This window comes from Theobroma umbraticum, unplaced genomic scaffold (assembly GCF_002168275.2).
Source record: "Theobroma umbraticum cultivar Fairchild unplaced genomic scaffold, ASM216827v3 scaffold_228.0, whole genome shotgun sequence".
In the NCBI taxonomy this organism is placed as follows: domain Eukaryota; kingdom Viridiplantae; phylum Streptophyta; class Magnoliopsida; order Malvales; family Malvaceae; genus Theobroma; species Theobroma umbraticum.
The window spans coordinates 2542700-2558720 of record NW_018397274.1 but is presented as its reverse complement, the minus strand read 5'-3'; the positions used below and the strand labels follow the sequence as shown (position 1 = coordinate 2558720).

The following is a 16021-nucleotide window of genomic DNA, read 5'->3' as shown; positions in this document are numbered from 1 at the left end:
AATTATATGAGATATTTGAAATTAACAATTTTTGTCCATTTGAGTTTGTCAATTTCAAATTTTTAGATAACCAATTACTTCTATATATGAAACTTATATATATATATATATATATATATATGGAAAGTATACTAATCAAAATTAGCAACTTATCCATTCATAATCTTATTAGCATTGGAATCAAATTTCCATTGCAAATTAAAACAATTTTAATTTGAATTCTTAAACATTTTTTTTGAAAAGTACATTCTTAAACACTTTAAGTAATTAAATTAATTAAAGTTATATGTCTTCCATCACCTAATCGCATTAGGTATTTAAGATCTAAGACAATAATTATTTTAATTAATCTTGCAAGTTAAAATAATTTTTCAATTTTTTTCTCCTAAACATTTTAGGTAACTTATGTTACTAATAAAATCTAATTAAAGATTAGATGTCTTACCTAACTTATTAGGTTATTTAGATCAAAATATAAGACAAGATAATTTTAACTAGTCTTAGTATTTTATTCAAATTTCCTTCCTTAATTAAAGGAAATTTATTAATGATAAAAGACTTGCTTTTATTTGTTTTAACTCCATAATTTTAGGAATCAAATTCCTTGATTTATGGTGTCTACAATAAATTTTTTGACATCTTTGAATTAAGGAATCAAATTCTGTAATTTATCATGTTAAAATTTATTATCTTTATGGAATTATTTTCATAATTTACAATCAACCAATGAGTAGTTTTGAGTGCTATAATTTTAAGAATCTAATTCCTTAATTTATGGATGCTAATTATCTCAATTTTAACAATCATGGTTTTAGAAATCATATTTCTTATTCTCTTATGTCAAAATTATCCTTTTTATAGAACCTTTGCATAAATATTTAGATAGCCAAATTGTAATTTAAATTGTACCAATTAAGGATGCAAGTTAGGCAAGTCTTAATGTGAAAACTATGGCATTGATCAATTGTTAGCAGCATTGGTATAACTGTTGTTGTGTGGTTTTATGAGATCTTAAATTTAGAAATTATAGTTTTTAATTTATTTTTTTAGGACAAACAACATATGGAACTGTTTTGTATTAAATTTACTTAATTTTTGGATGCAAATTGATTACCCAAATCGCCCAAAAATTATGGCCTTAATATTATAGCAAGCAACAGTGGTGTAGCTATGGTATTTGATTTTAAAACGACTATAAATCAGGAAATTAATTCTATAGTTTTTATTTCTGGTTGGTTAACATATGAATCTTTTTGATATTAAATTTTCATGATTTTCAAATGCATATTAACAACCCAAAACATCCCAAAACGATGACTTTCATACTCGACATAATCACTATTTCAATCGCTTATGTGGTTTTATCGTGGCACAATTTTAGGAATTTAATCCCTTAATTTTAGTTATCTTATCAAGCAACTTTTGAACTCATTTCAAACTCTAAAAGGCAACCAATAAGTGCAACAAATTACATAAATTAAGTCTCCTTTAAGTTGTCATACTTAGCTAGAACCATGGCTTGAAATTGCTACTGGTAGTAGTGATGTTAGTCATGGTTTCATGATTTTTCACTATCTTTTGCTATTGGTTGACAATGCTCTTGGAATTATTCTAATGTGCATTGTTTCCTAATTTTTTCAGCAATTTTAGAGGCCTTAAAACGTCTTTTTAAAGATGAAAATTAAACCATTAACAAAGTTAGATAGAATCCAATTTTGTCACCAAAACCGCATCATATTACTATGAATTTGAATATGATTTTGTCAATTTCTTTTGTGCATCTAATGCATACATCAATTTTTAAAATTAAGACATTAAAAATCATATTAAAATATTCAAAACAAAGATTGAAAATTTACAAATTGAATTTACGTAGAAAATTGAAATAGTTACAAAATAGATTTAAAAAATTTTAAATCCTTATCGATTTGAATCCACTCATACCAATTTAAGCATTAAGGTAACAATAATAAGACATAATTTTGTATTAAAATGAACTAAGATAGGCTCTGATACCACTGTTAGGTATTACACAACATAGAAATAATTATATATAACAATTATGTTATACTCAACGAAAAGTCATTAAAAAAATCTAAACAAAATCTTATGTTACCACCTATAGATCACCTTAGTGGTTTTAATAAAAATAAAACTAGAAGAGAGAAGTAATCAAAAAAATAAAATTACATTTTCCAAGTGATGTGGCTATTACAATGGCACTTCTTCCTTTTTTAACATTTGAAATACTACAAAAAAAGAAAAGAATTTGAGTCACTTAAATGCTTGGCCTCCAACCATTGCACACATGACTACATTTAAACCTTCATAAGGAGAAAACATTCTCAATTATGTCTTTGTGTTAGCAAAATGGATAACTATTTATTTCCTTCACACAAAAGCACTCCACCTAACTGAATCATAAAGTTGAAAAACTATTTTTCAAAATTTCTTAAAAGAGGTTGCAATTAGGGATTTTTTGTTTTTTTTTACAACTTAAAAACTTATGTATTTTTCTTTTTTTAGCTCATGGGGAATAGTTGAAAAATAATATTTATATCTAAATTAATTAACTTCTTAAATTATAAATAAGGCTTTAATATTATAACTTTTTATAATAATGACCCAAGACTTAATTAAACCATTATAATTAAGTCATTATAAATTAAAATCAAATTTAATTTATCTTATTTGTTTGTAATTAAGGCTTTAATATTATAGCTAATTATAATATTGGCTTTACATTTAATTAAACTATTTTAATTGAGTCTTTAGAGATTAAAACCCTAATGTATGATTTAAGTCCAACTTAAATCATCACACTCTCAATTTAATTCATATTGTAATTTATTGTGTGTGACCTATTAGGTTTTTAACATATTGGCAAGGGAATTGAATTATAATCTTTATTAAATTACTTACTTCAATTTCATAGACCAAGATTAATATTTAAAAATGCATCATGTCTATTCAATTGTTAAAAAAGTCAAAGAATTCTTTAACAATATTTCAATGTACAATCTATCAGTGTAATTCATTCTTTCATCGTATATTTCAAAAATGGTAAGAGCATGGTATAATGTTTACCTTTATTAAACTCTGTATTCATTCTTGATGTTAGATCATTAACTTTATAGATACTTATGAAACTCTTTTTATTATCTCCATGTCGCCTTGGCCAAGGATTTCAACAAACTAATATCAACCAAAACTGTTAGGATATGTTTCTTAAATCACTTCGGGTGATGATTCTTTTCTTAAGTACTCATTTGCCTTCACATGCTTCATGCTACAACTAATCATATTCTGTTTTGGCATCCTTGGTAAGACCTGTAGAGATATGATCAAATATATAACACTCCACATATAGGACAACGTAATGTTATAAGTCTAAAGAGTATTTACATGATTAACATATGATAATTATTTACATAAACACTAAAGTGGGATACCAAATGCATTTATCATGACAAGTCATTTTCAATTGTTCATAAAACAAGCACTTACATTCTAGTTTTAAGTATCTTTATACTTCAACCTGTAAGATCAATTGCTTACTTTTCAAGTAAGGAACACATAATGCACTAGTCTCTAAGCATCATTGATATCTAGTCTCAATGAGACATCATCCAGAAATGTTTAGAGATTATGTTTTAATGCATAGGGATATCATAATAGTAATCTATTATAATTCCCATGCAAGACATATTAATCTCATAGATTTCATCCAATAGACTTATAAACTTTTTAATTTATGTCTTATTGATGAATGAAAACCTCTAATCATTTATGTAAATGATATAATTGTATGTTTATAACTAAGCTTGAACCAATCTTAGGTGGCTATATTTCTTTCTTGAAAAGAGCTTAGAATGGCATAATAATCTCCCTTAGGGCTAGAATGAACCTCCAAATCTAAAAACCTTTTCCTAACAAGCTTTTGAGTTGCTTTTGATTTGATAGAGGTGGCATAGGCTGAATAGCTTTTATCTTCTCAAGGTCCACGTCTATTCCTTTCCTATGAACCATAAAACCCAAAATCTTACCAATTATTATTCCAAAGGCACACTTCAAGGAATTCATGTGTAGCCTATATTCCTAATATCACTCGAACACACTTCTCAAGTCTCCAAGATGATCTAAAGCTTTCCTAGACTTTACCATTATGTCATCCACGTAGTCTTCCAAGAAATTATGCATCATGTTATGAAAGAATGTTGTCATGGTACATTGATAAGTTGGACTTGCATTCTTTAATTTGAATGACATGACTGTATAGTAAAAATTACCAAATGGAGTTATGAAAGCTATGTTCTCTACATCGCTAGGTGCCATCTTTATCTAGTTATATCCGTTAAACCCATCCATGAATAGGAACATTTTATGACCAATTGTAGCATCCATAAAAGCATCAATGTTTGACAAAGGAAAATAATTCTTAAAACAAGCTTTATTTAAATCTTTGAAGTCCATGCACAATCGAATTACGCCATTCTTTTTTTTTCATGGGAACCACATTAGCTAGCTAAATTAAGTGATGTATTGGCTTGATGAACCAAACTTTAATGAGTTTATTGATTTCCTCCTTTATTTGACTTTCTACTTCATTATGGAATACTTGTGCATGTTACTTCATTAGCTTGGTTCCAAGAGAGATGTGCAACTCATGAGTGACAAGTTTCTCATCTAATCCAAGCATTTGATCATACGTCTAAGTGAACACATCTTGGAATTTCTTTAATAGCTAAATCATTGCTATTCTCTATTCTTTTAAGGCTCTTACTTATAAATAGTAGCTTAGGAGTCTTTCATTCTTCAACCAAGTTTAACTCCTCTAACTCATTATATTATGGCTTCACTTGTTTTTGAAGTTGTTCCCTTACAAGTGATGCTCTATGTGCCTTTTCTACTTCTTCCACTTGAAAACAAAATGGTGGTATAGGTGGTTCATGTGATAGAGGATCAAGAGACAATGTTTTCCCAAGCCCCGTACCCCATCATAAGCAATAAACCATCTTCCCATCTTTGTGGTAATAGGAGTTTATTTTAATTACGTTTTTCCTCTTCTCTTTTGAGCGTCTTCTCTTTCTTCCACACTTTTTGTTCTTTGATATGATTTTCTCCTCTTTTGGGAGTTCTTTTCCATCGTGGAAATGGAACTCTTATGGGCCTAGTTATGGCAATTTCATGTTTCTCTATTAGATTCTTATAAAAAAAAGCTTCAGTGTAACTTACCTTATGTCGCTTAAATAGTGTCCTAGTAGTTGGAAAGAAGATTTCTTTCCTTTTTCAATAGCCTTTGATGCATTGGTGGCATAAAAAGGGAATGATATTATACGTGTGCAAGAACTTCCATCTTTATAAGGAGATGACAAGTCATATCAACTTCAATAATATGGAAGCAAGTCTAGTTTTGAATAGGTCTCATCTTGAAACTCGCCATGACTTGTCCTAGAGTTTTAATTACTTTGTTGTCTAAGGAAGTAATGGTCATAGGATGATGCAAGCTCTTAAGGTCTATCTTCACTACTTTTAGAGTAAATAGTGGCATGAGGTTTACTAAGGATCTGTCGTCAAGGAAAGTCATTCACACTAGGTATCCATTGACATTGCTATCTACATAAAGTGATTTATTGTGATAAGAGTGTGATACGCACATATTTGCTTCACTGAATATTATAGCGTTATCATATCCGTTTACCATTTTCCTCATAGGATGCCCCACCAAGCTACATTCATCATGTTACACATCCACTATTTGTACTAAGGTTGTGGTTGTTTTCTTTTTTGACTCTTCTATACAACCAAGTTGATAAAAAAAATGCTTGAAGCTAGATGCCTTCATGAGTGAGCAAGCAATGGAGAAGGTAACCATAGCAGTTGCACATGTGTCATCTTTTTGATTGGAGAAAGGAGAAAAGGGAAGGGTCTTCCTGAACACCGTAACTATACTTACATGCCGTTAGACATTTGGATGAACAAGGAGTAGGTTATTTTGAATCTTGTTGTTTCCAATCAGAATTTCTCTTGCTAGTGTCCTCTTGTGAAATATTATACGTAAGTTCTTGCATTCAGCTAATGGATGACCCACCATGAAATGACAATTGCAACACTGCAGATTGGTTTTCTTTTTTATTATTGGTGATCATGATATGTAAGGCAAATTTACTCGCCTATCTCTAATTTATTCTTGATAGAGTGCCCTTACTTTATTAATTGGAACTGGGAATCGAAGGGGTGCAACAGTCTTTTTATCTTATCTTTTTTTGAAGTTGTCCTGTTTTGCCTTCCAGTTTTCTCAAGGACCTCTTTTTTTCCTACTTTTTCCTTGGATTGCATACATAGTCAGGATGTTCCTTTTATTGAAAAATTGGCTATTGTTTGCCTAAGAATCATACTATTGGTATGTCATGCAGCTTCTACTAAAGTGACAAAAGTAAGAAGAGATAAGTTTTCCAAATGCATCTTATATTCATCAAATATACCTTAGATGTAAACTTTGACTTGCTCCTTTTCATCATGAAAGTTTTATTGACCATGCTAGCAACATTTCGCCATTATGGGGTGGCATAGGTTGAGGTTAAAGGGTTATGGTAGTTTAGGATGCAAAACTAAGCAATGGTTTTCATCAGTCGCTTGTTGTTATCCTTTTGCCTTTGTATCTTTTTTTTGGAATGGTTGGAGCATTTTCACGAGATCCTCTGGATGTAAGTGGTGACGAGCATTTCTTGGTTGTTAGGATAACTCTCCATATCTTTTAGTAAAGAAATTTTTTAGTAACTTTTTCACTTAATGCAATCACTCTTCTCTAGTGGAGTCACCACAATGTAAAAGGTTCTTCTGGTAAGAAAAGATGATAGAATGTAATAAGTAAAATGGAATACACTCAAGGTAGTAAAGAGGAAGATTATAGTAGTCTTTGAAATGCAAGTGTTTTGATGGTAGAAGGTGAAGAATAGGAAAAGGTGTAGAAAACAGCGGAGCATGGCAGAAGGAAAGAGTTGAGTAAGATGAATATTTGGAAGAGCTTAGCGAGAGTTTTAAGAGTAATCTTTAATGATTTTCTAATACGTTGCTTAATTGCTAAACTGCCATGTTTATACTAGATAGAAGCGCTCTCTTAGGAGTAGTTAGTATAAGAAGAGCATTTTTAGGAGAATATGTTCTGTATGAAAGAATGCACTTATTATGGGAAAATCATGTTCACTATGGGAAGAGTACATTAAAGAACTGTTTATTAGATGTTTTGTGAAAAACACATAGTTAAATAGTTCGCATAAGTTTTGGGTAGTAGAGTAGTGACACTTAATAATGTGTCACGTGTAAGAAAATGGTAAAGCACATATATTTTAAAAAAAAGTTAAAAGAAATCCTCTTCACTACCTTCTAATCAGAACCACCTAACCAAACTCTTTAAAACATTTCAAACATGAAAATAACTTATGAATCCTATCATTCGTTTTGATTTACTTTCACTTTTCTATATGACATGAATATTCCATTGTTGTTTTGACACCCTAAAACAATACTTAAAGAAATAATAGTAATTAAAATTAGACATCTCCAGTGATTAAACTTAGAGACAATATTCTACAATGTAAAGCGTAGAAATTATGTATGTGAGATGTTTTATTTGATTAGATATGCATAAAAATATAATAAAAAAATCAAATTTACAAGGAATAGGAGAATTGAATATTCGAATAAATGGAAAGTTTAGTATTTATCCATGAGGATACAGTAGCAGCACTATTGTTCTAACATTGCAGGTGCGGGTGGGTATCTTTTTTATCTATTTCATATCATCTTTTCCTTTTGCTTTTCTGCAAAGAGAAAGTGGACAACTTTACGTGCAGTGTGCATGATGGAACTACACATCGCATGTGGCTTCAGCTTTCAGGCTTTAGTATGTTATTCGTCTTTATGCATGTGACAGCAACAAGCAAAAACAGTATGGGGCCGAAGGACCTTTATTCCTTTCTTTAAGCTTGGCATCGCCAACACAGGAATCTTGCTCTATTTTTTTTTTCCTAGTTCTCCATATCTAAGGGATCTTTATTTGATCCCAAGAGAAAAGCTGCTTTCACTAATTTGAGAAGTGGAATTAAAAAAGGGTCGTGATCTCAATATGTGATGGTGTGATCACTGATGAGATGGGATAAGTATGTTACTTTTTCTTATAGATATGGTTCCAACCCAAGCAATCCATTCTTCTCCCATCTTTTATTCTCTATAAGAATTTTTCCATTTGAAAAAGAAAAAAAGTCGAACTCAATTTTTAAATAAAGTAAAATAATTAAGATTATATATATGTATATATATATATATATATATTTCTTTATCAAGAACAATTTTAGAGAATGGATTAGAAATATCAATAAATATTGTCTTTGTAAAAAAAAAATTTATAAATAAATATCTTGTATTACTCAACCCGAGTAAGATTAAGATATTTTAAAATTTGAGTATGGGTAAGGTTTGAGTAATGGCCATTGACTACCCATTACAAGATTAGATTATAAATAATAATTTTTAATATTAAATTAATATATAATATTTTTTTTATAAGTTTTTTTATAAATAATTACTATTTACTAAAATTTATTAATTATTTTAATTATGATTTTAAATTTAAATTTATTTTTGATTAACAAATTTTAATTTATTAATTTAATTTTTATTAATAATATATATATATATATATAAAAGTTTATTTCAATCGGATGTTTAACTGGTAGATCTCGAGTAAAGGGATTTATACGTGCCTTCATTGTTTTTATAGGAAATACATTTTTTTTTAAAATTACCCGTTATTTACGAGTTATTTCCTTTCTTTTTTTTTTTTTTTAATTTTTCTCAAAAGAAAACTACATTTTCTTTTATCGGCATGTTTTTCTCCTCCAGCCAAGCAGTGCCAAGATTTAGTGTTGACTTGACTTGGGTGTTGGTTGGAGTTTCGGCAAATTCCACGTGTACTCTTCCACCACTGGAGAAAGACAGTTACACATCCCATCCCTGCAACACTGAAAAAAGTCTCCCCACCAAATTGCATGAAATCAACTCCCAAGTGGTTCCCGACTTCTCCCTCACCTTTAAAACCGTTTTCTTTTGGCTCCCAAACCCGAACTCATCACCCAAAAATGAAGCAACTCAAATTTCTCCTTTGCCCCAAGTCTCCTTTCGTAAGTCCAACTTTTCTTGGATTCTGTTTTCCTTTTCATTTTCTTGGCAACCAAACTGGTTTTTCTTGGTCCACTGAAGAAGAATGTCTGGTCTCTGTTTTTTCTTTTGTGTTGGTTAAAACTTGAAATCTCTGTTTGTATGTTCAGAAAATGAAGGGACATGAAAGGAATTTCTTTTTCTTTTACCTCTTTGACTTTAGGGAGACTCTCTATTTTCCCTCGGATTTTCTCAGGAGCCAAATAACGACGTTTTTAAGCTTTATATACTTCGTGCTCAACCTATGTTTGTTTGGCGAGAAAATGAGTTGGAATTTTAAAATTTTCTAGTAACTGAAAAGAAATAAGATGGAAACTATTTTTCCATACTTTACTTCTAGTTTGAATTCTATCCCTCTCTGTTTCTCTAGTTTAAACTGTTTAAAAGATACATGTGTTATGTTTCTCACTGTGGTTTTCCTTTTTTGATTGTTTGGTTCCCAGGTTTGGGTTGGAAATGGCTTCTCGCAATGTTTTGATGACTTATATCCTTTTCTTAATTTATGAGTTATTTATTTATTTCATTTAATTTATTTTACGCTTGATTTTGAGACAGAAGCGGTAATGGTGTCCATGAATTTGGCTTTCCTTATTCGTGTTTACGGTCTTAGGTTTTGGTGTAAATGCAGCAACTATCTGCATGATTTGCATCCTTGGAATTATGAGAAGAAGCGCCAGAACAAACTGGAGGGTAAGATTCTTCTTTATATACAGCTATGCTCTTTTCAATTCTTCTTTTTAATGTCCACTAAGAAATTTCCATTCAATGTTCATGCCTATTGTATGGAAATATATTTACCTTTTCTGTTTCTTTTTCAAAAGATTAAAATATTCTCTTTATGTACACAAAATAGCCATCTTTATCGGTCCTAAAAATTTACCAACAAATAGCTTCTAAGAAAGCATGTGTTTTCTTAATGCCACAGTACATTGAGTATTAAGTTAGTTTTGATGACTACTTTGTGGTATTTGATCCTTATCTGAGTGGCTGGTGAAAACTTGACCTTCATCATAGTGTTGAAATCTTTTCTTATTGAGAAATTAGAGGATATTGAATAAGTTCTGCCTTTTCTTTTATTCTTGTCCCCTTCATCCTACCCTGTTTAGTTTTATTGATTCACTTTTAGTTAACTCAATACATGTTCTGCTGACTTTCTTGATTCCCTCTTAGCTTTCTATGTCAGAAATATGGTTTATGTATCAGCTGTTGCTTTACTATTTAGTTCTAATCCTTCATTATTGGTAATAACTAAAATATGCTACTATTCTTCATGACGTCCCTGCCCCTTTCCTTCCATTTTCTTTTCTTTTGACTCTACATTTTCAGCTAGATTTAAATTGGTAGCAAAACAGTGGTTACGGCTATAAATTTTCAACCTGAGCAACTCACAATATGTACTAATGCTTCCAAAAAAAAAAAAATCTAGATAAAATTTCCAGAGAAGGTCCTACATTTTGTAGCAGTCATTGGAGCATGTTTGTCATGTGTGGATGTGGTTTTGCTTGTGAAGAAAAAATTTCACGGAGATTTTGTTGCATATCATGAGTGGCTTTTCAGATGTTCGAATTTCGTGGTCTGGGTAAGGTTTCCTATCTTTAAGTCATTGGCTTTGTTGTCTGGAACTTTAAGCAGTGTTCTTCACTTTTAAGAAATTTATATTGGTATCTTAATATTGTTTCTCTGATTCCTTAATTTTGCAAATGTGTGTAGGCAACTATTATATTCTTCTTGAGGTGTGCCTTTTTACAACACATATTTTGCGATCTCGTCTTATGTATATGGTGGATCATGAAACCACTGTTTGGAATCCCCCATTTGCAATTGGCATTCTCTTCATTAGAGGTATTACTTTGTTTTCTATAAGAAATTTCTTTTAATATATTGAGTGGTTCTATATAATTTATTGTGCTCTTCATGATTGCAGTCTTTAATGGTGTTATAACATTCCCAATTGGGTGTGTGGGTGTCAAGCCTGCTTATTGTGTATATGGTTTATCTATGTTTGCTCCATAGGGCGTGTAATACATATATCAAATAGGTTTGAGGGCTTGCCATCTCATAACATGATAATATAGAAAGTTAACCCTACGATAAGATAGTGTGATATCTTCTCGAAGCAACAAAATAAAGTTCAAAAGAATAAGATGCTATATGAATGCTTTTATGGTACAATGCCATCAAAATAGTTGGACAAAAGACACAGATGTTTATTTGAGGGCTAAAAAAAATAAACATTTCTTGGAAAATGTTGAGATACTTAAATCAATTTTGTTAATTAATATCCTACTGCATGCAATTTCAGTTTGGAATATCTGCCTCTATTGTCTTCACTGTGGTTGAATAAGTAAAGTTTTCGGTGGACAGACTTATTTAAGTCACAAGTTAATACCCTCTAATAAATGTCCTGCACAAATATCAACGGTGCCTGTGTCAAATATTGATGGATACGACTGTTACATATATTATTAGAAAGCAAAACTTTAGCCATTTGGTTTTAGTTTCCAGTTAATAAGAAGTTAAAGAACTAGCTCTTGTCAAAACATCCTTTGATGTTGATAAGACCAAACTAAAGATGTGGAATGCTTCTCATAATCAACTACTGCTGATGTGTTATAATAATGTGTTCCATTTACCTCTTTTTCAGAAAAAAAAAAAGAAAGAAAAAAAAAACGACAACTGCAAGCTAGAATGCCTGTCATATTCCTTCGAGGCAACTATTATAACTTCCTGGCAAACGTTATGTAGTAATTCTTCTTGGAATTGAATTTTTTAGTAAACCAACTCGTAATTAATTATAAATCTGTTGGGCAGGTTTTTGAGTGTCTTAAAGAGAGCTCTATTGTATTTTTGGATATCACGTTCTGCATATCCATTAACTATATTCGGATAAAAAGGGCATCCACCAAGAGCAGGTATGATTTGGTTAATGATTTGCAAGCACTTAGGTTGTGCCACAGGTTATATGTGACTATTGTCCTTTGTGTATCCTAAGTTTGGATGCTTAAACTGTTTGGATATGATTGGTTGATATAGTGTCATTTTGGCACTTGCTCTCAAACATGCACCATGAAATTAGCTTTCCCTCTGCTTCCAAGTTCCATGGAAAAGAAAGTAAAACAAAGAACAAGCAATTCTTCCATACGCTATTGCTTCCTTAATCTTGTTATTACTCAATATTATGTTGTGTCAGATCAGCAGCAAGAATTTCATTCAACCATTTTATAGTATTTTATAGAATTTGTTTGATCTTGTAATTTCCATCTTATTCCTTCCTTAGTATTTGTTTTCCCCAAAGGTTGGTGGACACACCGTGGGAAGCCTCTTGACCCCCTTTCCATCCTTAACAAAGGCAGTGTGAGGTCCTTGGTACGATTGGCAAAGGATTTGACTAATTGAGCTAGCTAGTAGCCACAACCTTTTCTACCATGGTTGTGCATTGGATCCATAACTTAATGAGATAATAAGGTGTGATGTTGGAAGATATTAGATGATATGTATTCTGCTGATCAAAGTCTCACTTGATGATTGATGCCATAGGCACTTTGTCGAATATCACTACTTTGTTTCCTTTTCTCTACATTACTGAGATTTGTTGGCTAAACTCTTTGCATTCACAAATTGTAGCCCGATGGAAGATTCACTTCTTTGTACTGAGATGGACGCTGAGGAAGGTTGTCAAAGGGATTCTGTAAGTAATATTTTTCATCTTAACTTTTCTCATGTATGCTTTTGCTCTATTTATATGTGATTTTTTTTTTGAAAACAATTTAAAAGTGTGCTCTTAGTATTATTTCTATTTTTTTTTCTTATACCCAAAGTGTTTGAATTCCTCCCCACCCCCCGTTTATTATCAAAGTCATGGATTCTCTCTTTGTCTCAACAATATTTTCCCTCTCCTCCCTGAAATAACCGAATTTGAAATTCTTTTAATCAAAACTGATTGAGTCTCCTAAATAAATATGATTTTGTTGTGGTTTTGTCCCACATTGGTTGGGTTTGTTGTTTGCATTGGCTTTATATTTAGGTTTAACCTCTCTACTAATTGCCATGTGTGGAATTTGGAAGTATGATCTGCAAATGTGTCCTAAAATTGCTAGTAAGCACTGGAATGCATCTAAACATAAATAGTATACTTAGCAATTATAACAGCAATTTTTTTGTTAGCATCTCAAAACAGTTTTCTGCACCTACCTTTTCCATTTGATGATTTAAAGTTTTTTCTAATTTAATGGAAGCTAATAAGTTTCTGTTCTGTTTTATAGTACATACCAATTCCATTTCTTTCCTACAGTTTTAAAGTCCTATTTTATGATATTAATTTTCATTTTTTTCTAGCTTTACATTAATTTTGATGAATATGTACTGGTTTGATTATTATCAAAATAATAATTCTCAGCTTGGCGTGATGCGTGCATGGACGCACTCACAGACAGACACACACAGAGATGCTACTAACTGCTGTGTGTCAGCCTTTGTAGGGGCATAAAATTGCTTTCACTTGAATGCTCTGGTCTTAAACTAAACCTAGTCTGAAAAATTCTATTTCACATGCCTGCTTGCAACAGGGCCCTCCTTGACTTTTGCATCACATGTAGCAGCTTCTATAGGCTTACCATAAGAAACTGCCATTTGAAATCTTATTGTTTCTTAAATTTTGTATTGCCAGCACAAAATGTGTCTTATTTTGCTGCTTATTGATCTTTTACTTTCCGAAGTAAATAAACTAATATTAATTTTTTGCATCTCACCTGGTTGTCAAAGAGAAGTACACAGGGCTTTTGGGATCATATGACATTCAGATCTATCACTTCTGTAATGAATCGTGGTTTGACAAAGCAGCTTGACTTCAATGATTTGCTTTTGCTGCCGACTGATATGGATCCTTCTACATGTCATGATAAATTATTAAACTGTTGGCAAGATCAGCAAAACAATTCTTGCTCCAACACATCGTTTCTGGGAGCAATCTTCTCTGCATATGGAGGGCCATATCTTCGTCTAGGTTTATTGAAGGTATTCTTATTCTTTAAGAAATGCTCTCTTTCCATGTAAAAGTAACACTATGAAAGGAGAGGCCATATGGTAGTTATTTATTCTTTACCAATAAAAAAAAAATGGAAGCTGGTGTGTTTATAGATCTTTGTGTTACCAGAACAGTTGGGTTTTGTTTCTGATTTATTGTTTATTTTTCTTATGTTTGATAAGATATATCTAACATTAGGAGTCCTACACCTGTTTCTTCTTCTACTTTATGCTTGTAAATAGTATATTCCTTTACGTCAGGCTGGATGTCTTGGGATCAGATCCAAGTACATATAAATCCTTTGGAGGAAAATTGAAGTGTGCTTGCCTATGGAAATTATGGGGTCCAACTTGCAGAAAATAAAAGATCTTTGACTGAAGTTTTCAAGTTGCTTTATGAATTTTATTTTTTTTCCAACTAAATGCATAATTTCACTTTTTGCAGGTGTTCAATGATTGCATTGGTTTTGGTGGACCATTGCTTCTGAATAAGCTAATTCGGTTTCTTCAACAAGGTTTGCATAGTTCTAATTCTTCCACAAATGGCAGTTATCAATGAGTTTTTAATTTTGTTCTATTACTCATTTCATTATTTTAATATTTCTCTATGCCGCAAGGTGATTCTTTCCTTGTTCCCTGTTCCACTTACAGTTAAAATCAAATACCATCTTACTAAATGTGATAAAAGATTTGACTTGCAAATGTTGTCTTATACAACTTACTCTGCAATCTATGATTCATCGCATGATTCTGTTTTTGGTTTTACTTAATAAGATTTATAATTTTGTTGTATTAGCTGAAGCCTTTAATGACTTTGGTCTTATTATTGTTTTGTTATGTTTTTTTTTTTTGGGCTGTTGCTTCTGTCCCATATGAGATGATGGAGAGAGCTCCATAATTATAAAAGGATTATCTTAGGATACTTGGATTTAAGTGTTCAACAAATTTCTGTCTGTTTTACGGGATTGATTACCTGTCAATAAAAGGCATCCTTGCCATTACCTAGGTTTTGTTTGGATTGAGGGAAATGATGGGAAAGGAAGGGGAAGGGAAGGAGGAGAAGTGATACGTTCTTGTTAAAAATTTTTAACTGCTTTGAAAGTTAACCGTTACTCTAACATTTCATTTGAATATATTAGTATATTCTTAACATGCAATTTGCATGTGAACTAAGTTGCATGTCAAGTATTAATAATATAAAAAATAAACATAATATCTAGATTTTGATTAAAACTTATAAATTTTCTGTTTAATAATAAAACATTGATAAGTTAATGAAATGTAAAAACTGATTTGGTTAGATCACAACTTTGTTATAAGGCAATTCAAGTAAATCTATCATAAAATCTTATTATATCTAAAGTAATAAAGGTTGTAAAGGTATTTTGACATTTTAAATATTTAACACACTTTAGTTTCTATCTAAAAATTAACATTGATTAAGATTTGATTGGACTACAACTCTACTTTGAAGTATTCCTAAGAAACAGTATAATAAGAATGATGAGGGTATTTTTTATCTTCTGAAAAGTTTCGCGCTACTTAAGTCATAATTCCCTTCCCTTTCCACTCCGTAACCAAACAAGAGTACCCTTGTGTTCCTTTCGCTCTTCGGTTTAAGCAATTGAACAAGAGGAATTTTTACCCTCTCCTCTCTCTCTCTTCTTTGGTCCCTCCAGTCTCTCTCCTTCCCTGCCCCTCATAGTTCCCAGATATGGCCTAAAGCAAAATGTATATACAGTATGTCAATTTAACTTCAGAAGTTCTTCTATATTATAAC

The 16021-nt window shown here is 31.2% G+C and overlaps 1 protein-coding gene across 7 annotated transcripts in view; it reads left to right on the top strand.

The window, feature by feature from the left end:
- Nucleotides 1-16021, top strand: part of ABCC13 (multidrug resistance-associated protein 11) — a 38108-nt gene that overhangs the window by 1414 nt on the left and 20673 nt on the right. Inside the window, exons 1-9 of one of the 7 annotated variants that reach the window (XM_021442440.1) lie at nt 9000-9182; nt 9663-9703; nt 9822-9909; nt 10646-10798; nt 10930-11061; nt 12031-12131; nt 12844-12907; nt 13981-14232; nt 14687-14786. In XM_021442440.1, the coding sequence (XP_021298115.1) occupies nt 9051-9182; nt 9663-9703; nt 9822-9909; nt 10646-10798; nt 10930-11061; nt 12031-12131; nt 12844-12907; nt 13981-14232; nt 14687-14786 (1063 nt within the window). In that variant the 5' untranslated portion in view covers nt 9000-9050. Of the gene's footprint in view, nt 1-8999; nt 9183-9662; nt 9704-9821; nt 9910-10645; nt 10799-10929; nt 11062-12030; nt 12132-12563; nt 12685-12843; nt 12908-13980; nt 14233-14686; nt 14787-16021 lie in introns of those variants that run through there. The other 6 variants (XM_021442431.1, XM_021442433.2, XM_021442436.1 and 3 more) reach the window with 6 other exon arrangements.